Source organism: Amblyomma americanum, chromosome 10, assembly GCF_052857255.1.
Source record: "Amblyomma americanum isolate KBUSLIRL-KWMA chromosome 10, ASM5285725v1, whole genome shotgun sequence".
Classification (NCBI taxonomy): domain Eukaryota; kingdom Metazoa; phylum Arthropoda; class Arachnida; order Ixodida; family Ixodidae; genus Amblyomma; species Amblyomma americanum.
Window position 1 is genome coordinate 119131971 of NC_135506.1, and position 18516 is coordinate 119150486.

The following is an 18516-nucleotide window of genomic DNA, read 5'->3' on the forward strand; positions in this document are numbered from 1 at the left end:
TTTACTGAATGCAGTTATCCTAAAGTGTGTATGCATATGGAATAATATGAGTGTATAAACAGGGCCAGTATGGCAGCATCTGCCATCTGTTTGAATTAGGGCAATGTATAGCAGTGGTGAAATCACTCTTCTATTAACACCATGTTATAAGCCCTCCCCTCATGTAAAGTCCTCCACCGAAAGGATCTTTAATGTATCTGAAATAAATGTCTTATTACTCTAATTACAGTAAAACTTCGTTGATACTTTTCCGTTTCTTACAGTTTCCCGGTTCGTGCGCTCCAAATCGCGGACATTAAAAATGTCCCATAGAGTTGCGCTATATTTTTCCCGGTTAATACGTTCCCGGAAGACACGATTTCCCGGCTACTACGTTTAAAATTTCGACAAATTGTGGCCGCAAAATATGTTTATTGACCAACCGCACTTCCGCAAACATACAAGTGAGCCGAACGAGCGGGCACACGACATGTTTTTTGCGGAATTCACTCGCTGTGGTGGCTTCCCTGCAGTGCCTTGATGCAATGAGGCGAAGCACCACCATCATCACCACTATCACCATCACCACCAAGGGAGAGAGAGAGAGAGAGAAACAACTTTATTGTAACACCAGTCAATGAACGCCAGGAGAGAAGTCCATCTCCCCTGTCGGCCCTAGCCGTCGGCCGGGATCCCTTGGGATACAGCAGCAGCAAGGGCTTGACCGATGATGTCTTGCTGGACGTTGGGGTCTGGGCTGCGGAGCAAAGCCTCCCAGGATTCTATAGTGCGTGAGCTATCATATTTAGCCGGGCACGTCCACACCATGTGGACCAAATTTGCTGGCTGATCGCAAAATTTGCACTTTGACCTGAATACTGTAGGATGCCACTTGCTGTAGAGTACTGGGTTGGGAAAAACCCCTGTATGTAATTTCCTCCAAAGAACCTCCTCTTTTTATTGAGCGTTTTGTCCGCTCCCGGATAAATCTGACGATTTAGTCTGTAGTAGTGTGTGATTTCCTGGTATGCGCGCATATCCTCTGTGCTGTTTGTACTTCCAGAGATTTGGGAGGTCCCAGGGGTCGACCGGTAAGTGAGACCTCGAGCGACCGAATGAGCCTCCTCGTTCCCTTTAAGTCCTTGGTGAGCTGGTGCCCAAACGAGCAGAACCAGTTCTCTGGGTCCTCCTTCCCTGCTTAATATACGGATGGCAGTCTCCGTCACCCTCCCCGATTCGTAATTTCTCACAGTGTTTTTTGAATCGCTAATCACCACCTTGACCCCTCCTTGGCTGGCGGCTAAGGCTATCGCCACTTCCTCAGCTTCTACTGTCTTGACACCACCGGGGTTCCGTCTTCCTTAACCGCCACAGCCGCGTGTGCGGCTTTGCTCTCATATAATGCAGCGTCCGTATACAGGACGTCCTGTCGACCTGTATACCTAGCATGTAATGCTTCTGACCTGTCTTTGCGCCTGCCTTCGTGAAAGGCGGGGTGCATGTTTCTGGGCAGCGGAGGGATTTTAATCTTGTCCCTGATTTGTCGTGGTATGTCTCGTGAGCGGGCATGTTCATGCTTGGGCTCGTAGCCCAATCTCTCTAAAATTTTCCTCCCCGTTTCAGAACCGAGTAGCCTTTGATGCTGAGCGGTAAGGGCAGCCTCAATGAGCTCCGCGAGAGTGTTGGAGACCCCTAGCTTCATAAGTCTCTCGGTGGATGTGTTCGGGGGTAGGCCGAGTGCGACCTTGACACTTTTCCTGATAATTATTTCGAGCTTGTTCCGTTCCGCTCCGTTGAGTTTCAGGTAGGGTGCCACGTACACTATCCTACTGATTACGAAGGCTTGCACGAGTCTCAAGAGATTCGCCTCCATCTCAGCGTGCCTGTTCACTATTCTTCTGATAAGACGACACGTCTGATTTGTACTAGCTTCTAACCTAGCAAGCGTTTCATGATTCTTCCGATTCGCCTGAATCCTTAGCCCGAGGACGCGGATACTGTCAACCGCGGGGATCTCTCCGCCATTGACATACAGGTGGATGTCTGCCTCGTGCTTTTGGTGTAGCCGCCGTTTTCCAGGGGACATCAGGAACAGTGCTTCCGACTTATCGGCCGAGCATTTAAGTCCCTTGGGATTCAGGTACTCTTCAATGATGTCAATTGCTTTTTGCAGAGAGCTTTCAATTTGTCCGTCACTCCCCTTATTTATCCATAATGTTATGTCATCCGCGTATATTGTGTGGTTTAAATTCTCAATGTCCGCCAACAGTTCGGGGAGTCTCAACATCGCAATGTTGAAGAGGGTCGGTGATAACACCGAGCCTTGCGGCGTTCCTGTGTTACCAAGTATAATGTCCTCGATGGAGTCTTCCCCTATCTTGAGAGTGGCTTTCCTGTTCGTAAGAAAGTCCTTGATGTAACTATACACTCTCGTACCTACATTTAGTGAGTTCAGATTCTCTAAGATCGACACGTGCCTCACGTTGTCAAATGCCTTTGCCACATCCAACCCCACAATCACTTTCGTGTCTCGGGTTTGCTGGTCTATAATTTGGTCCTTGAGTTGCAGCATCACGTCGCATGCCGACAGCTTTGGTCGGAAGCCGATCATGGTGTCTGGGTATAGCCCATTGTCCTCTATGTACCTACTGAGCCGCGTCTGAACGACATGTTCCATAAGCTTACCCACGCAGGAGGTGAGCGATATCGGCCTGAGGTTCTCGAGGCCCAGTTTCTTCCCCGACTTGGGAATGAAAATGAGATTTGCGAGTTTCCACTCCTGTGGTATCGTCCCTTTCTCCCAGCACTCCTGCATGTACGTTGCGATGTTGGCGATGGACCTGTCGTCTAAATTACGAAGCATTCTGTTGCTCACTCTATCCGGCCCCGCTGCTGACTTAGTCCGCAGGCGATTAATCTCCGCTCTGACTTCTGCCAGGGAGAGCGGGGCGTCTAATTCCGAATTCTCTCCCCCTTCATAGTCCGGGAGGGGTTCGGGTCCGGCAGGATTTATGTACCTGTTGCGAACTTCTTCTAATAGTTCCTTCTTAGTGCCTTCAAACTGATGCGCCAGTCTTTCCAGCTATTGTTTGGACACTGACTTTGTGCTATCCGGATCTAAGAGGTGGCGAAGAAGTCGCCACGTTCGTGCGGTACTCATATTCGTCTCCATCTGATCGCAGACGTTCCCCCAATTCTGCTTCGTGAGTGCGATTGCGTGCTCTTCAATTTCTCTGTTTAAAGCCGCTATCTGTTTCCTGATATTCCGATCCCACCTCCTTTGTCGAAGTCGATCCTCCAACCCTTTCTTTTTCCTCCTGAGATTTATTAATCTCCTGTCTACGGCTTCGTTGTCCCCCTCGATTTCCACCGCTTCGGTGGCCTCTTTAGCAGACCGTACCACCCCATCGCTCCATTCCGCAATGTCAGAGACGGGAGCCGGGTTGTCCCTGAGTGCCCTGAAAGCGTCCCAATTTACGGCCTCTACCTTCCGTTTCCCGGAAATTGTCGGGCCTCCTTCTACCACCACTTCTATGATCTTGTGATCGCTTCCCAGATCCTCGTTTGTATTGCACCACGTGGCTCTAGTGCCGCTCCCCGTCAAGGTGAGGTCGGGTGTTGTGTCACTCGCGACACTATTTCCCTTCCTTGTGGGTTGCAGCGGGTCGGTTATCAAATCCAGATTATGAGTCTGTATGTCGTCCCACAATTTCCTGCCCTTGATTGAAGCCTGTTTATATCCCCATGCCGAATGGTGAGCATTAAAGTCCCCCACGATCAACAGCGGGTTGTTCTTTATCTTACGTCGCGTCGTTGCGAAGAGATCCCCGAATTCACATTTCCTTTGTTTGGGAGAACTGTAGACATTTAATACGAACAAGCTACTTTCTCTCTTTCTTCGCGGTATCAGTTCTACGAGAGCATGGTCTATTTGTGTACTCCCGATGTTATGCTGCACCGCCGTGATGTTTCGTTTGACTAGGGTGGCCACCTGCGTGTTTTCACCCTCGCCTACGTATGATTTGTACCCCGACAATTTTGCTTTTCTGCCGCATTCTTGTAGTGCTATTAGCTCCGGTCGGTCCCCGTTCCTCAGGAATTCCTGCAAGACAGCACGCTTGCGCGTGAAGCCTCTACAATTCCATTGCCAAATGGTGGTTTTACTGGATCTGTGAGCCATGATTGCCAATCAGCTGATTCATCTGGTTTCCTAGTACTTGTTGGGTGAGGTGTTCGTACGCCCGGTCCCTTTTCGCAAATTCTTCCTTAAGTTGTTCAGTGAGGTTATTATCCCTCTGATGTATTTGCTCTGCGACACTGTTATCTCGTTGATGCAGCTGCTCTGAGAGGGTTTGGAACATCCCTAACATGCGTTCTTCAAAAGCCTTGCGCCATTCATTGTCCTGTCTAGATTTGGCCTCAAATTTTGCCTCCAATTGTTCTATTTTCATGTCTATCACTTTCTCTGTGTCCATATCTATTATGGGCTTCTCTACTTCCTTCGCCCTCTTCTTAGCCGGCGGCTGAGCCGCACCCTGCTCCTCTGATGCTCTTACAACTGGATTTTGTGGCATCTGCGATTGTTTCGCAGGTGCTGCATTAGGCTTAAGCGCTATTCTAAGCTCCTCAATTTGCTTGCTCATCGCTGCGAGCTGTGCCTTAAGCAATCGATTTTCTTCCTTAATCTGGAAGATTTCTTCATCGCGTTTATCCTGGGAGGCTTCGCTCACCCAACCCACCTTTCGGCTCGGAGACTTGGGCCTCGCTGGGTTGTTGACGACAGCGCCTCCGGAGGGGCCCGCAGTCCCGGGTTGGGCCTTCTTTTGCTTCTCCGCTTCCCGCAGATTCGGTAGACGCGGGAAGGACTCTGATTTCCCTCTCGACTCGCTCTGGTTTCCTGACTGACTCCTGGATCTCCCTTGATGCTTTTCGAACCGGCTCCTTCCTACTTCGGTCTCCTTCGCCTTCCGCGCTTCCTCTTCCATGACTTCCATAGCCAGCTTGGACTCCCATTGCCTCTTCTTTATCGTATAAGGGGTCCTGAAAGCTTCCTTGCATTTCCGGTCTGCTGTCAAGTGACCTTTGCCGCACAATTTACACTTGGGCTCGCATACGTGATCCTCGGGTGGGGCTATGATTCCGCATCCCAGACACTTAACTTGGGCGCTGACACATACGTCCGATCTGTGTCCTAGCTCGCCACAGCGGTAGCACACCTCGTACCGCTTCTTGTAGAGCACGCACTTTAGGGGTACGTCGTAACAGTACACCCACCTCGGCACTGTCTCGTGTTTGAAGATGACGATCGCCGAACTGGATTTGCCCATCTTCCTAACGCCAAGTATCGGCGGGTTCCTCGGGTTGCCGAAGGCCTCTGTCAGTTCCTCTATGGTCAGTTTCGGGTCGATGCCGTGCACCACACCCCGCCCGCAGTCCTCGTGCGGCGCCAGGTACGCTGTGACTTCGTACTCGTCGTCGTCGATATGGATAGACTTAATCTTGGTCACCTTCCAGACAGTGTCCATGTCTGGGGTGCTGAAAATCAGGGTGCCTTGTTTGTTGTTATGAATCAGCACGTCCTTGTCCTGCCCTTTGACCCATGGAATTTGCGCTGCCATACGCACCGCCGCACTCAACCTCGTAGTCGGAACTTTCGCGAGCGCCAGCCCATTCTTCGGCCGAATAATTATCTTGTAGTCATTAGCTGGCAAACGCGGAAGGTACGACGCAATTGAGCGCTCCGCGTTCTTCTGCCCCAGCTTTTTATATGCGGCGTTTGCCTCCGCCGCTATCTTTTTGCCCTCTCCGGATTCGGCTCCGCGTTCCAATCTGGCGTCTCCATCTGCCGCCTCTCGTGAGGTCCTGCAGTTCTTTAACATGTTTTCCCACTTTAGTGATCCAATCCGATGTTCTCAATTCTTCGGGTGTAATCTCCGTACCCTCTACGGTCACCTCCATGGTCATGCAACGGTGTTTCGAAGCGAGCGCCGGGGGCTTCGGCTGTCGCCGAGCCGCCGCGTTCGTTTACCGCTAGCGGTCGGCTTAGCTAGGCGGGAAACATGGTCGACACAAAAAGGCCATAAAATGTTCAGACGTCCACTCACGCTCATGAAAATGTCACCCAGATGACCCATGTGACTTTCCTCAGGTGATGGCAAACAATTATTCCATGAATCGGCACAATTTCCACCAGACAAACCAACTTTCCACGGAACCGACGTGAGTCACGTCCGCACTCCCTGGCCCCCTGGTGGCACCCACCACCAAGGGAAAAAAATGAAAACGGCACGCTAGCATTCGCGACGGCCCTTTCTGCAGGGACGCGATATGAAGAGGAGAAACGCTGAGGTTTCCTCTCAGTGCATGAGGAAAAGGAGGCGAAGCTTCTGTGAACTGCAGCGATGCGTATATACACGAACTGCCCGTGTCTGGGACACTCAGCTTAAAAAGCATCCGAAAATGACAGGGAAGAGATTTTGGTTACTTTCGTCACTGCCATCAAGGGACCGGATGCGTTACGAATTTCCTTCCGCGCTAAAGACAGCGTGAACGCGGACTGAATTCAGCGAGCACTGAAATAGGATCTTGTGCCAAGAATGCCAATTGACATTTTTGTAAAGTGAAATTGTCAACAAATTTCTTTTTAACTCATTCAAGAGTTACATTTCTCAAAACCAGGCGGTTTGGATAATACGTTTTTCCCGCAATTAAAAACGAAACGTATCAACGAGGTTTTACTGTATAGCCTTCCTGTGTTCCTAAGTGGACACTGAACGCCAGCCTTTGTGTGGCCTTCTTAGAGTAGGTCATGAAGTGAATGCTCCGGTTTTTCTCTCTTTCTATTTTATCACGAATTGTTCCTGTACTCTAGTTTTTACTGTCTTGTTTGTTTTTAGTTACCGTGGTAGGGTTGACTGACAAAAAATTTTTTGTGACAAAACATTTGTCGGGAGCTTTTAAGGAACTACTTGTGAGTAATATGAAAGCATTGACATTCTATTCCCATTCTATTCTATTTCAATTTTATTTGGATTTCATTCTCATTTTACTTCAATTCTGTTTTGATCTATTCTATACCTTCGCAGTTAATGCAGTTTAAAGTACTAGTACTTGCTATTACTGGTCAACATTTCATATTTCTCCCTCTTTGATCATGTCACACAATTCTGACCAACTATGAGTTTGGGAACGCTGCCACTTTTTGGGCGACGCCTGGGTTTTTGTGTTGATGAGCCATCTTATGCTTTTGCATTAATAAACCGTGCTGCTTGATTTATTGAAGCTCCACTGATCCTCTTAGTGCTGCTGATTTGCCACCAGAATTGTAATTAAAAGTTTTTGTCACAGTTACTTTGGCGAAACGAGCCACTTGCACTGCAGAAATGTTAGCCCAAGGAAACTGAAACTGGGCGCACCTTGCATATTAAGTTTTGCAGCTACAGTTGCATGAGAATATGGGTGCAGGCTGCATTGCAGTGAGCTGCAGACTTATGTGTCGCCTTCTCGCTGTGCAGGTCGTGGGCAACCGTGGGTCCATCGAGATCGACCCCCGCCACATGATGGGCAGGGAGACGTCCATCATTGGCACCGCTCTTTTTTCTTCTACCCCTGTGAGTCATCTCTTGTTCGCTTTTAGCATGGTCATGTATTCTGCCTATGGTTGTCCCTTACACTGGCTACTATGGTTTTCTTGCAAAGTGTTATGGTGCAATAGTCATGTTTAACTCATGTGTAGCACAGTATCTTGGATTGTTCGCGCAACTTGTTGTTTTTTGTTTTTTAAGACTTTTTGTTTTTAAGCATCTAGAGACACTTTCATGAAGTCAGTAATGCTGGGTGCACTTGAAATCGCTTCTGGACAGAATTTTAGGGCCATTTCATGCCTAGAAAAAAAAGATAGCTTTTCAAAAACAAGAAATAAAGATGAATGCAGTGCAATTCTGCGATGCTCCTAGGAAGTGCTGTCTGGTGATGTAACTTTTTTGTTCTCTGATGTGGTGGAACGCTTTACTTAAGGATACTGTAGCTGAGTTTCCATTGGGAACAGTGGATGATGAAAGAAGAAAATAAATAATTTTGCAGCATAAATGTGTTTTCCTGATGGATGGCGCTAAAATTTCAGGAGCATCACAGTGTGCAGCATGCATAAAAAGTTTCTTAGAAATTAATGTTATTTTTGTGAAACAAGAGGCTTCAATATATACGCACATAAATTTTAGAATTTTTCTCAATACTAAAATATGGCGGAAAATCTTCAAGCGCCGACCAATCGTTAAAAAGATGACGTTTCGGCTCCGGCTTACGGGGGCCTTGTTCACAATGAAAGAAAGACAGGAGTGAAGGTAAGTTATATAGGTTTCGTGGTATGATGCAAGCAGCGGGAGTATATCGGGGGTAGATTGCCTTCGTTGCGATTAAGCGTGTTTGCCATCGTCTGAATATAAAAAGATTCTAGGTAAAGCCTTGTCGTCTTGCTCTTTTCTTTTCCGATTATCTTCGAGCCGTCCCAGTCGATGTCATGGCCCTCGGAGATAGCATGATCAGCCAGTGCGTTTGTTGCCACACGCTTGTTCTTGACATCATTGTGGTGCTGCTGCAATCTTTTCCGAAAATCACCTGTTTCACCGATATAGACATGCCCGCAATCAGCGCAGGGAACCCTATACACGATGCCCAGGAACTTCTCCTCCTTTATCTTGTCTTTCACTGTAACCAACGCGTGTCGCAGCTTCTGCGTGGGTACATGTGCGACGTCGACTTCGTACGACTGGAATATGCGGGATAAACTTTCACTTACTCCGGGGACGTAGGGTATCGGAATCCTTTTCTTCTTCTCTCGCTGGGGTTGCTGTGGCGGCGGGTGAGCTAGGCGATTCTCGGATTTTCGTATAAAAGAAACGTCAACTTTTTAACGATTGGTCGGCGCTTGAAGATTTTCCGCCATGAACATACCCGACCAGACGGGTTTCCGTCGAACCCTGGATTTCATTGCACTTCGTGAGGCATATGGCCAACCGATCATCACTGAGATTCGCCGCTTCATTTCATTAGAAACCCGTGCATCAGCATTTAAAGGTCATCTTCAATTCAACTTAACCTGCAAGGCACGGGATGTGATTCCTCGCTCCTTACGCCTGAACAGGCCCGTTGCAAGCCGCTTTGGTGTTCACGTTGTTTCGAAAGCCGAACGCCTTCTTCTACAAGCTAGGATCATGGTCTGCAGAGAACAGGTCCGCTCACTAAAAAACCAAGCCTTCTTCGCACGCCGCCGGCTCGAGTACAAGTGCCCCGATGATTTTGCCAGCATCCAGCTGCACGCCAACTTCCATGCTGGTCTCCGCTCACGTCGGTACGAAGCCGTGCACGAGAGAAAGCTTCAAAGGCTACTACCTCGTCGCACGGACATTTCCAGAACTGCTAACTGACCACTGTGCACAACCTTTCGTCACAGAAACTGGACGACGCTGAGCTTTCAGTGTTGAGCCTCGGTCTCAGTTTCAATTTGGGACCAGAGCCGGACATAAAAAAGATGGTATGCGCCGTGGAAACTGCGGTCAAGAAATGTGGAGCCGTCCCGTCGCGACGAGGCACGCACCCGTGTCGTCAGCGTGCTGTCCAAGCTGAACCGGCATCAAGGACTTGATCCTCTTTTGCCCGAAGAAAGAAAGGCACTAAAAAGATTGCATGGCAATGAGAACATCGTGATCCTGCCCGCGGACAAGGGAAACGCAACGGTCGTCTTGGACAAACGAGAGTATGTGAACAAGATGACGAGCATGCTGGAAGATGAGAGAACCTACATGCCACTTAATCGGACCCCCACTTCAAAGGTGCAAAGGGACTTGCAGAAACTTTTGGCTGATGTCTTCTCCTTTGTCCCGCCACAACACAAGTCCCTCTACTACTTCCTCCTCTGCCACAATGGTTCCACTCCTGCTCTGTATGGACTGTCAAAGATCCACAAAGAAGGCAACCCAATGCGCCCAATCGTCGATTTCACCTGCTCCCCGCTTCACAAGCTGTCGAACTATTTGCATCGTGTTATCTCCCCTTTGGTTGGTAAAAGCGAAACGCACGTGCACAACTCACACGACTTCATTGAAAAGGTTCGCAACATGGTTGTAGAGGACGACGAAATTTTGGTGTCATTTGACGTGAAGTCACTGTTTACGAGCGTGCCCACTGACCTGGCCGTGAAGGTTTGCACAGATGCGCTCCAGGCGGATGCAACCCTACCGGAAAGAACACCCATTGAAGTTCCAGACCTCAGCAGACTTCTTCAGTTCTGCTTGTCAAACACCTATTTCACGTTCCAGAAGAGCATATATAAACAGGTTCATGGTACGGCTATGGGAGCATCAATTTCTGTGACCGCTGCGAACTTGACAATGGAGTCACTGGAGTCCCGCGCCCTTTCATGCTTCACGCCGCGCGCCCGAAAGTCTTTCTTCGTTATGTGGACGACTGTTTCTGCATAATCAAGAAATCGGCTGTGAGTACATTCCGTTTGCACCTGAACAGCATGGAACCGGCCATACAGTTTACCACGGAAGAGGAAGTAGATGGCCGTCTGCCTTTTTTGGACGTTCTGGTGAAACGCGACAGCCCTGGAATATCATTCAGTGTATTCAGGAAGGACACGCACACTGGCATGTACCTCAACTTCAGTTCCGTACACCCGACCTGTCACAAGAAGTCCGTTGTTGCCTCGCTTGTCCGCCGATCGGAGAACCTCTGCTCTATGCTGGAAGAGAAAAAGACAGATCTGGACACCGTTCGCCGCGACCTGATGGCTTCGGGCTATCCCAGTTCTTTTATACGAAAATCCGAGAATCGCCTAGCTCACCCGCCGCCACAGCAACCCCAGCGAGAGAAGAAGAAAAGGATTCCGATACCCTACGTCACCGGAGTAAGTGAAAGTTTATCCCGCATATTCCAGCCGTACGAAGTCGACGTCGCACATGTACCCACGCAGAAGCTGCGACACGCGTTGGTTACAGTGAAAGACAAGATAAAGGAGGAGAAGTTCCCGGGCATCGTGTATAGGGTTCCCTGCGCTGATTGCGAGCATGTCTATATCGGTGAAACAGGTGATTTTCGGAAAAGATTGCAGCAGCACCACAATGATGTCAAGGACAAGCGTCTGGCAACAAACGCACTGGCTGATCATGCTATCTCCGAGGGCCATGACATCGACTGGGACGGCTCGAAGATAATCGGAAAAGAAAAGAGCAAGACGACAAGGCTTTACCTAGAACCTTTTTATATCCAGACGACGGCAAACACTCCCGCTGCTTGCATCATACCATGAAACGTATATAACTTACCTTCACTCCTGTCTCTTTCATTGTGAACAAGGCCCCCGTAAGCTGGGGCCGAAACGTTATCTTTTTAACGATTGGTTGGCGCTTGAAGATTTTCCGCCATGAACATACCCGACCAGACGGGTTTCCGTCGAACCCTAGATTTCAATACTAAAATATGCGTATCTGAAAGGGTTAAGGGGGGGGAAAAAAAGCAGTTATATAAGCTCTTAGTGATTTGCTTGGTTATTGATATTTTTATCGTCCTCTTTAAAATTTGTAACAGCCATTGACTGTTTTGCTTAGATTTTATACACTTGCTGACTTATTTACTTCCATAGCGTAGGGATGGAAGAATGGCAGTCACATACAGAATGTTGCAGAAAAAGCAATGCAAGCAAAGTGGGCTGTATAAATGAAATAAATTGTAATGATTTGTTTCCTTTCATCAGTGTTTCTCATATAAAGCCCTTTGAAATGTTTTATCTGCCAGGTAGCAGCAGAAGTCATGGTTCATGGTAGCACAAATTCCTTCAGAGCTTGTAGTGAATAATGAAAAGACAGAGTGAAATGAAAGTTAGTACGATTTGTTTTTGTCTCTCTGATGGCCTGAGCCAGCGTTAGTGCAAAGGACGTTGCTAATTTCTTTCTAGCTGCTTACCTGCCAGCTTGGCTGTGTCATTTGGGTTCTGAATGCGAAGTACGTGTGTGAACCAAAGCAAGCAAGCACAAACCAAATTGTTAGTTTGGGAATCACCTAGTGCAACATTAAATATTAAGCTGTGCGCCCCTGGATCAAAAGAAGCTAAATTTATTTGCAAAGCAGCATGCTGTCAACGCTTTATGGCAGACGCACAAATGGTGTTGCATGTCGGATGGTAGACAGAAAAATTTCAGTGTCGTGTAGCCTTTTGATAGCTCATCAGTGCAAGACAGCACATTGTGTTGAATGCTCAAGCAGCATTACCTCTTGGCTAACTGTGCAGACATGTGCGGGTAAGACTGTGTTTTCCAAAAGCTTGCACATGCCCAGAGGTAAACAAAAGGGCTGAAACTTATTTTATTCCCCGAGGCTTTCCACGACAGTCGAAACTAAACCTGAAGTGAAAATGAATTTAAGCGATCGAGCGTATCATACATTTGAGATACTGGTCTGTATACTTCCTTACTCAGCACCTACTGATAAAATTTGGGCATTGTGTTTCTTGAAGAGTGCTTCGGATGCTTCTAGGATATTTTGTTGTCCAATGGATGCGTACACATTTTGCTGCCTGAAGTACCAATCACAGTGTGCCTTCTTAATTTGCAGCATCCCTCCTTTTTCTGTGCAATTCACTCTCTTTTGCAGGAAGAGTGGCAAGCCACAGCCAAAGCCATTGTCCAGGGGCTTGAAGCTGGTTGGCTAGACCCCGTAATGGACCGCACTTACCCGCTGGCTGAAGCCAAGGCTGCTCATCATGATATTATGCATTCAAAGGGTGCCAAGGGCAACATGGTAATCAACCCAGATCTGTGATCACCAGCACGGGAGCTGGAACATAATCATACGTCGCATATGCCACTGCCAGGTTTAAGTGTCTTCACCACGTTTTGTCTGCTACGTCTCGAATTGGTGAAGTGGCTTAAATTTGACTTGCCAAATTGTAAGTGCTATCTTTCGCAGTGTTGTTTGCCACTCTTTCAGTGTGAAAAATGCTATGGCTTAACTGCAGTACTGTATAAAACCAGTGTAAGTGAATCTGAATTTATATGTCTTTGAAAAAAAGATGTGTGAACTGTGGAAAAATTTTTAGCATTAAGGTTTTTAGGTGGGCTGTAACAGTGCTTTAATTGGGTCAGATTTAGAACATGTGTGACGTTTGTAATTTTCTTTATTCATCGAAACAGGCAGCACCGGAAATGGAAAGTAAGTATGTTTCCTCACTGAGCTGTATGCATAGCCTCAGAAGAAAAAGCGTTGGACCAGTGGTTGCAACGCTGGGAGTGTCATAATGGTGTGAAAACTACTTTAGCACTATTTGCCGCTTGTGGTTGATGAAACTCTGTTTGAAATAGTGTGAAAGTAGTGCATTGTAACTGAAAGCTTCTGCGCTCACGTTCTGTCCACTGAATATCTTTTAAGGGATTGAAGAGGAGCTGTGTCTTACCAGTACTCACCTATGGGGCAGAAACTTGGAGGCTAACGAAAAGGGTTCAGCTTAAGTAAGGACGACGCAGGAAACTATGGAAAGAAAAATTATAAGTTTAACGTTAAGAGACCAGAAGCAGGCAGAATGGGTGAGGGAACAAACAAGGGCTAATGACATCATAGTCAAAATCAAGAAGAAAAAATGGGCTTGGGCATGGAATGCGATGGCAAGATTACCACTGGTCCTTGAGGGTAACGAAGGGGATTCCAAGAGAAGGCAAGCACAGCAGGGGGTGGCAGAGAGTAAGGAAAATGGATGAGATGGATAATGACGATGATTAATTTTTGTGGTGCAAGGGCAGCTTTGGCAAAAGAGTGCCATGGCACTCTTTTGCTCCTACACAAGGTGGGTTCAAAGACCCATTTCTCAAGCATTTCACCCCAGATAAGCTGAGCGTCCGATCAAAGGGAAAGCTTGTACCCATTGCATCATCAGCAGGTGCTTAGAGGCACTGGGAATCGAGCCCTATACCTCTTGCATGTTTTCTACCATTTACTGGGTTTTACTACGTGTGTACTTCATATTGTGATGTAATTATAACTAGGGGTGTGCAAATATTGAAATTTCGAATGCAAATAAAATATGACTAAAGAAAAAACGCCTTGGACTATCAAATTTAATATCGGATATCTGTTCAGCATAAAAATTGCAGAAATGGATTAATAGGCAACTGTTACTGTCTTTGTTTTTTCGAAATAGAGGATGGCCTTTGCAACCAAAATTTAACAAAGCTACATTTGCTCAGCACCATGCAGAAACAAAAAAATGGCATGCACAGGAACATATACAGTATGACTGGTGAGCGTAACAGTATACAACCTGTAATGCGGAACAGTATACAACCTGTAATGCGGTTGCAAAACATGAGTAAAGAAATGAAATTAATGAATTGACATATCACTTACAACTAAAATAAATGGACATTATGAGTAGCAAAAGCTCATTGATTTGGAGTGAAAGGGACTGGAAGAAAATGCCCAAATTATCCGAAGGCCAAGTTATCAAATACCCCATGCCTCTCTACCCTGGAAAAAAAAAAAAATGCTGAAAATGCGGTGAAGGCTTGCGAGGAGGGCACAGCAAAGTGCGAACAGCTTGTGACGAACACGCTGCTTGGGCGGGCTGGAAGAAAAACGGAGCCGTAAGCAAGGAGGATGCATTTAGGTATAACGGCTAGGCTGCTTCCAAGATGAAAAATTGACCGCCGATGTGCCAGTCGGTCTCTGGATGTGGCACGCAGCTGCGTTCAGACGGCTGAAGGGGAAGGTCAGAAACTGAAACTCTGCAGCCATGCTATATTTTTGGGGCCTCATGACAGGGGTCCTCGTATTGCCGTGGCGCCTTTCGTTACGCGAATGTCAGAAGTTCACGGGCTACAGTGCATCATGCAATAGGCAGAATTTTTGCACGGTCGCTTGACACCTCTACTTGGTCCCCTTTTGGAAGCCCCATGCAAAATTCCACAAAGAAGCCAATGCGAGTTGGCGGAGCTTACGCCAGAAGAGTTGTGAGGGTGACAAGATGAGCGCCGTTAAGTGTGAGCATTTTGTCTTGAGCGTATTATAGAATGATCAAACGAAGAAAGCAGCACGCTTTTGCGTTCATTGCTCGAAGCAGGCGGTCGGTCATCTTGTTCGCATCGAGTGTGGTACGTTGGAAAGCCCACTTGCGGAATTTCGCACAAGGCCGAAACGCAATAGCCTCCAAGTGTGAACAGTCCATGTGATAAAACAGTGGTGAAGAGAGCGAAGAGGACACCTTTGAACTATTTCGTGATGATTTAAACTCTATTGTCAGATTACTTTTGCAGATATTGGGCTCTTGCCAAGGGCAGATTTCAGAAATTTAACACAGCGTTCAGTTGCTGCCCAATATTCAGAAATTTTCGAATATTCATAAATTTATGAATACCTGTTTTATATTGCCGCGTCTACAGCAATAGCCGCTCGGCGGCCGTTCGACACGCAGCTCGTGCGTTTCTGTAGAAGAAACTGACGTTCTGCTCTGGCCGTCTCAGTGTGCTGTCGCAGCTTGTCAGAGCTTCTCAGTGTTGGCGTTTCCCTGCCGTGTAGGCGCTACTAGCACCAACTACCAGTTGGAGCTACCAGCGCCAACTGCTACGTGACAATATGAACAGAATAACAAACACATTCGTATTCAAAATTTTGAATAGTCACACATCCGTGAGCATAACTTGTTTCCTTTTGTAATCCTGGCATCATATATTTTTCAGAAGGGTAGCGGATTGGGCTAGTTGGTGCAGATTTGACATTTTCAGAAGCGCTAAAACACCGAGGACGCAGAGGGAACAGACAGGGACGAGCGCTACTTCCAACTGTTTATTTCGTAAAACCGCAAGTGCTTTAAACAGTTCTCGAACGCTTTTATGACACGGCAGTAAACTACACGTGCGAGAATACACAGTACAGCTACCGAGACTAAAAGAACCAAGGAGATAAGTGCACGATTACGTTGATACCCTGAGGAAGGCAAGTTCTTTTTTTGACAATGAAATGGACGGTGAGCTTACACAAGTGCTACCCAGTGATGCTATGTTCTGTGCTTCTATAATCTCTCGGGTTAGTTGATCACAACTACGTCCGATGATGTGGCACTGATTTAACAATGGAGCACAATTGCGGCACTTACTGCAGTGAATGGCTAGGTTGCTTCCGAAGGAATTTTTAACATTGTTGTTGTGCTGGCGTAGCCGGTCATTGAGACAACAGCCCGTTTGCCCAACATACTTTTTGCCACAAGATAGAGGGATGCAGTACACAACACAGTCTACACAGTCCACGTACGCTGTTTGGTGTTTGATACCACATAATTGTTTGACAGAAGAGTAGGGTTTCGTCAGCTTGCAAAGCTTGTTTAGCTTGTTAGGGGCCGTGAAAACAACTCTAACATCTGCTTTCTGCGCTACCTTTTTTAGGTTGTGTGAAACAGTGTGCACGTAAGGGAGCACAGCAACCTTTTTTCTCTCACTAGACTTATTTGCGATTTCGTCGCGACCGTTCAGGTTCCTAAGGACGCGTTCTGCTACCGAGATCTGAAGTGGAACCGGATAACCAGCGGCGGATAACCGGTTCACTTGTTTATGAAAACTACGGGGCATGCAGTGGTGGCAAGATTTCGTCAATGCATTCCTGAAACAAAGTGCAATCACTCCTCGCTTAACCAGCTTAGAGTGGGCGGAGCGGAAAGCTAAGAGGGGTTTATTGCCGCGAGGTTCGTAGCTCCAGCAAACGTGGTTGTCGGTGAGTGAGAAGTTTATATCGAGGAAGCGGATTTCCCCGCCAGATGGTAGTTCATGGGTTAGTTTTAGTGGGCTGAGATTATTCTGGAAGGCTACTAAAGTCTGGCTAGCTTCGTGTTGAAGGGATTTCTGGTCACAGTCAATAAAAACTAAAAAATCATCTACAAATCTAAACACCTTAAAAACCTTTGACCCCTCCAGGTACCGCTGGAGGGCTCTGTCATGGTAGCTTAAAAACATCGCTGAGCACCGGTGCTATACAGGAGCCTATACATACACCTTCCTTTTGTAGGAAGGGTTGGTTGTTCCAGGAAATAAAAGTATTTTTCAGGCAAAACTGCAAAAGTTCAAGAAAGCCACTACATGAAACCCCGGCATCATTTTGGAAGGGGACAACACCGATGTGGTCGATGCTGTCTTGAACATATTCTAGTAAAGAAGCATGTGGCAGTGAGTAGTATAAGTCTTTAACATTCGTTGAAAAGGCCTGAAGGCTCTTGTCGGGATGGGATGAAACAAAGTCTAATACTTCTTCTGAGTTCTTAACCACAAAGGGGTCGTCAATATGTTCAAGACAGAATATGTTCAAGACAGCATCGACCACATCGGTGTTGTCCCCTTGGTTCTTTTAGTCTCGGTAGCTATACTGTGTATTCTCGCACGTGTAGTTTATTGCCGTGTCATAAAAGCGTTCGAGAACTGTTTAAAGCACTTGCGGTATTACGAAATAAACAGTTGGAAGTAGCGCTCGTCCCTGTCTGTTCCCTCTGCGTCCTCGGTGTTTTAGCGCTTCTGAAAATGTCATATATTTTTGTGGTATTCACCCACAGAGTTTTATTGAATTTTCTATTTGCACTTAATAGCGGCAGGTCTTCCAGGCCTTTTCTACTTTGGGACATCCTTTAGCACTAATATTTTTCATTCAGTTCCTTCGTGTTCACTTATTCTTCAGTAAACCTGAGCCTGGGTATATTTATAAGGTTTATAAGCACCAGGATAAATTGTTTTGATTCAAGTTCCAAGTTCCAACCAGATGTGCTTGTGTTGTGATCATAAGACGACCTCTGTCAGTGGAGTGTTACCCAGGAGCAGAAGCATTTACACTTTAATGCGATGCAAAATTTGTCCTGTTTTGTTGCTGTAGATATAGAAGAATTAGTGCTGCATGTATTGCAGCAATGTGTTACCAAGAAGTGTTGTGTTGTGGGCATTGAGAAATAAATTCATTTTTCAATAAAATTGTTCCTTGGGAAATGTTGCTTTGTAGTGTAGCTGCATAGCACCTACTAAGAAATGCATTTCACGAATTTGGGCTTGTGAGCAAGGATTCCAAAGTACAGTGTAGGGACAAGGATGCTGAATAAACATAATTTATAAAAAGCTCGCTCATGACATAATAGATAGATACAAAATCTAGAAGCAGAAGAGAGCTTGCTACATTGCTTGCTTGTTGCTATGGAAGAAAATCTTTTTTTTTAATTGCAAAAGTAGAAGCAGTTAGGTGTCGAGAGCTGTTGCTGTTATTTTATACAGTAAACAACCGATTTTTCTTACTCTAATGATTCAGACATTATTAAGGAACTGCCACGCGCCTTATAGAGGTGTGTGCACATTCACAACTATTATTTTGTACTATGTGGAGTACAGCATTTCGATTTTTTGGAATAAAGTGGCTCTGTGGAGTAGAAAAAGACAATTTTCAGCCTAACATGGACCCGAGCGAGCATTGCTTCCACTACCAGTCGAATTTTGCCATCATGGAAGGTGTTATCTTTGGCTAAAAGGG

At 46.6% G+C, this 18516-nt stretch overlaps 1 protein-coding gene and 1 pseudogene across 1 annotated transcript in view; one reads left to right on the top strand and one right to left on the bottom strand.

Annotated features, from left to right (window-relative positions):
* The window catches only part of LOC144107491 (quinone oxidoreductase-like), a 41400-nt gene extending 23430 nt beyond the window's left edge, over positions 1 to 17970 (top strand). Inside the window, exons 6-7 of the mRNA XM_077640507.1 lie at positions 7494 to 7589; positions 12631 to 17970. Of these exons, the coding sequence (XP_077496633.1) occupies positions 7494 to 7589; positions 12631 to 12798 (264 nt within the window). The 3' untranslated portion in view covers positions 12799 to 17970. The remainder of the gene's footprint in view (positions 1 to 7493; positions 7590 to 12630) is intronic.
* LOC144107489 (uncharacterized) lies at positions 4140 to 5937 on the bottom strand (annotated as a pseudogene).
* Positions 17971 to 18516: the final 546 nt, after the last annotated feature.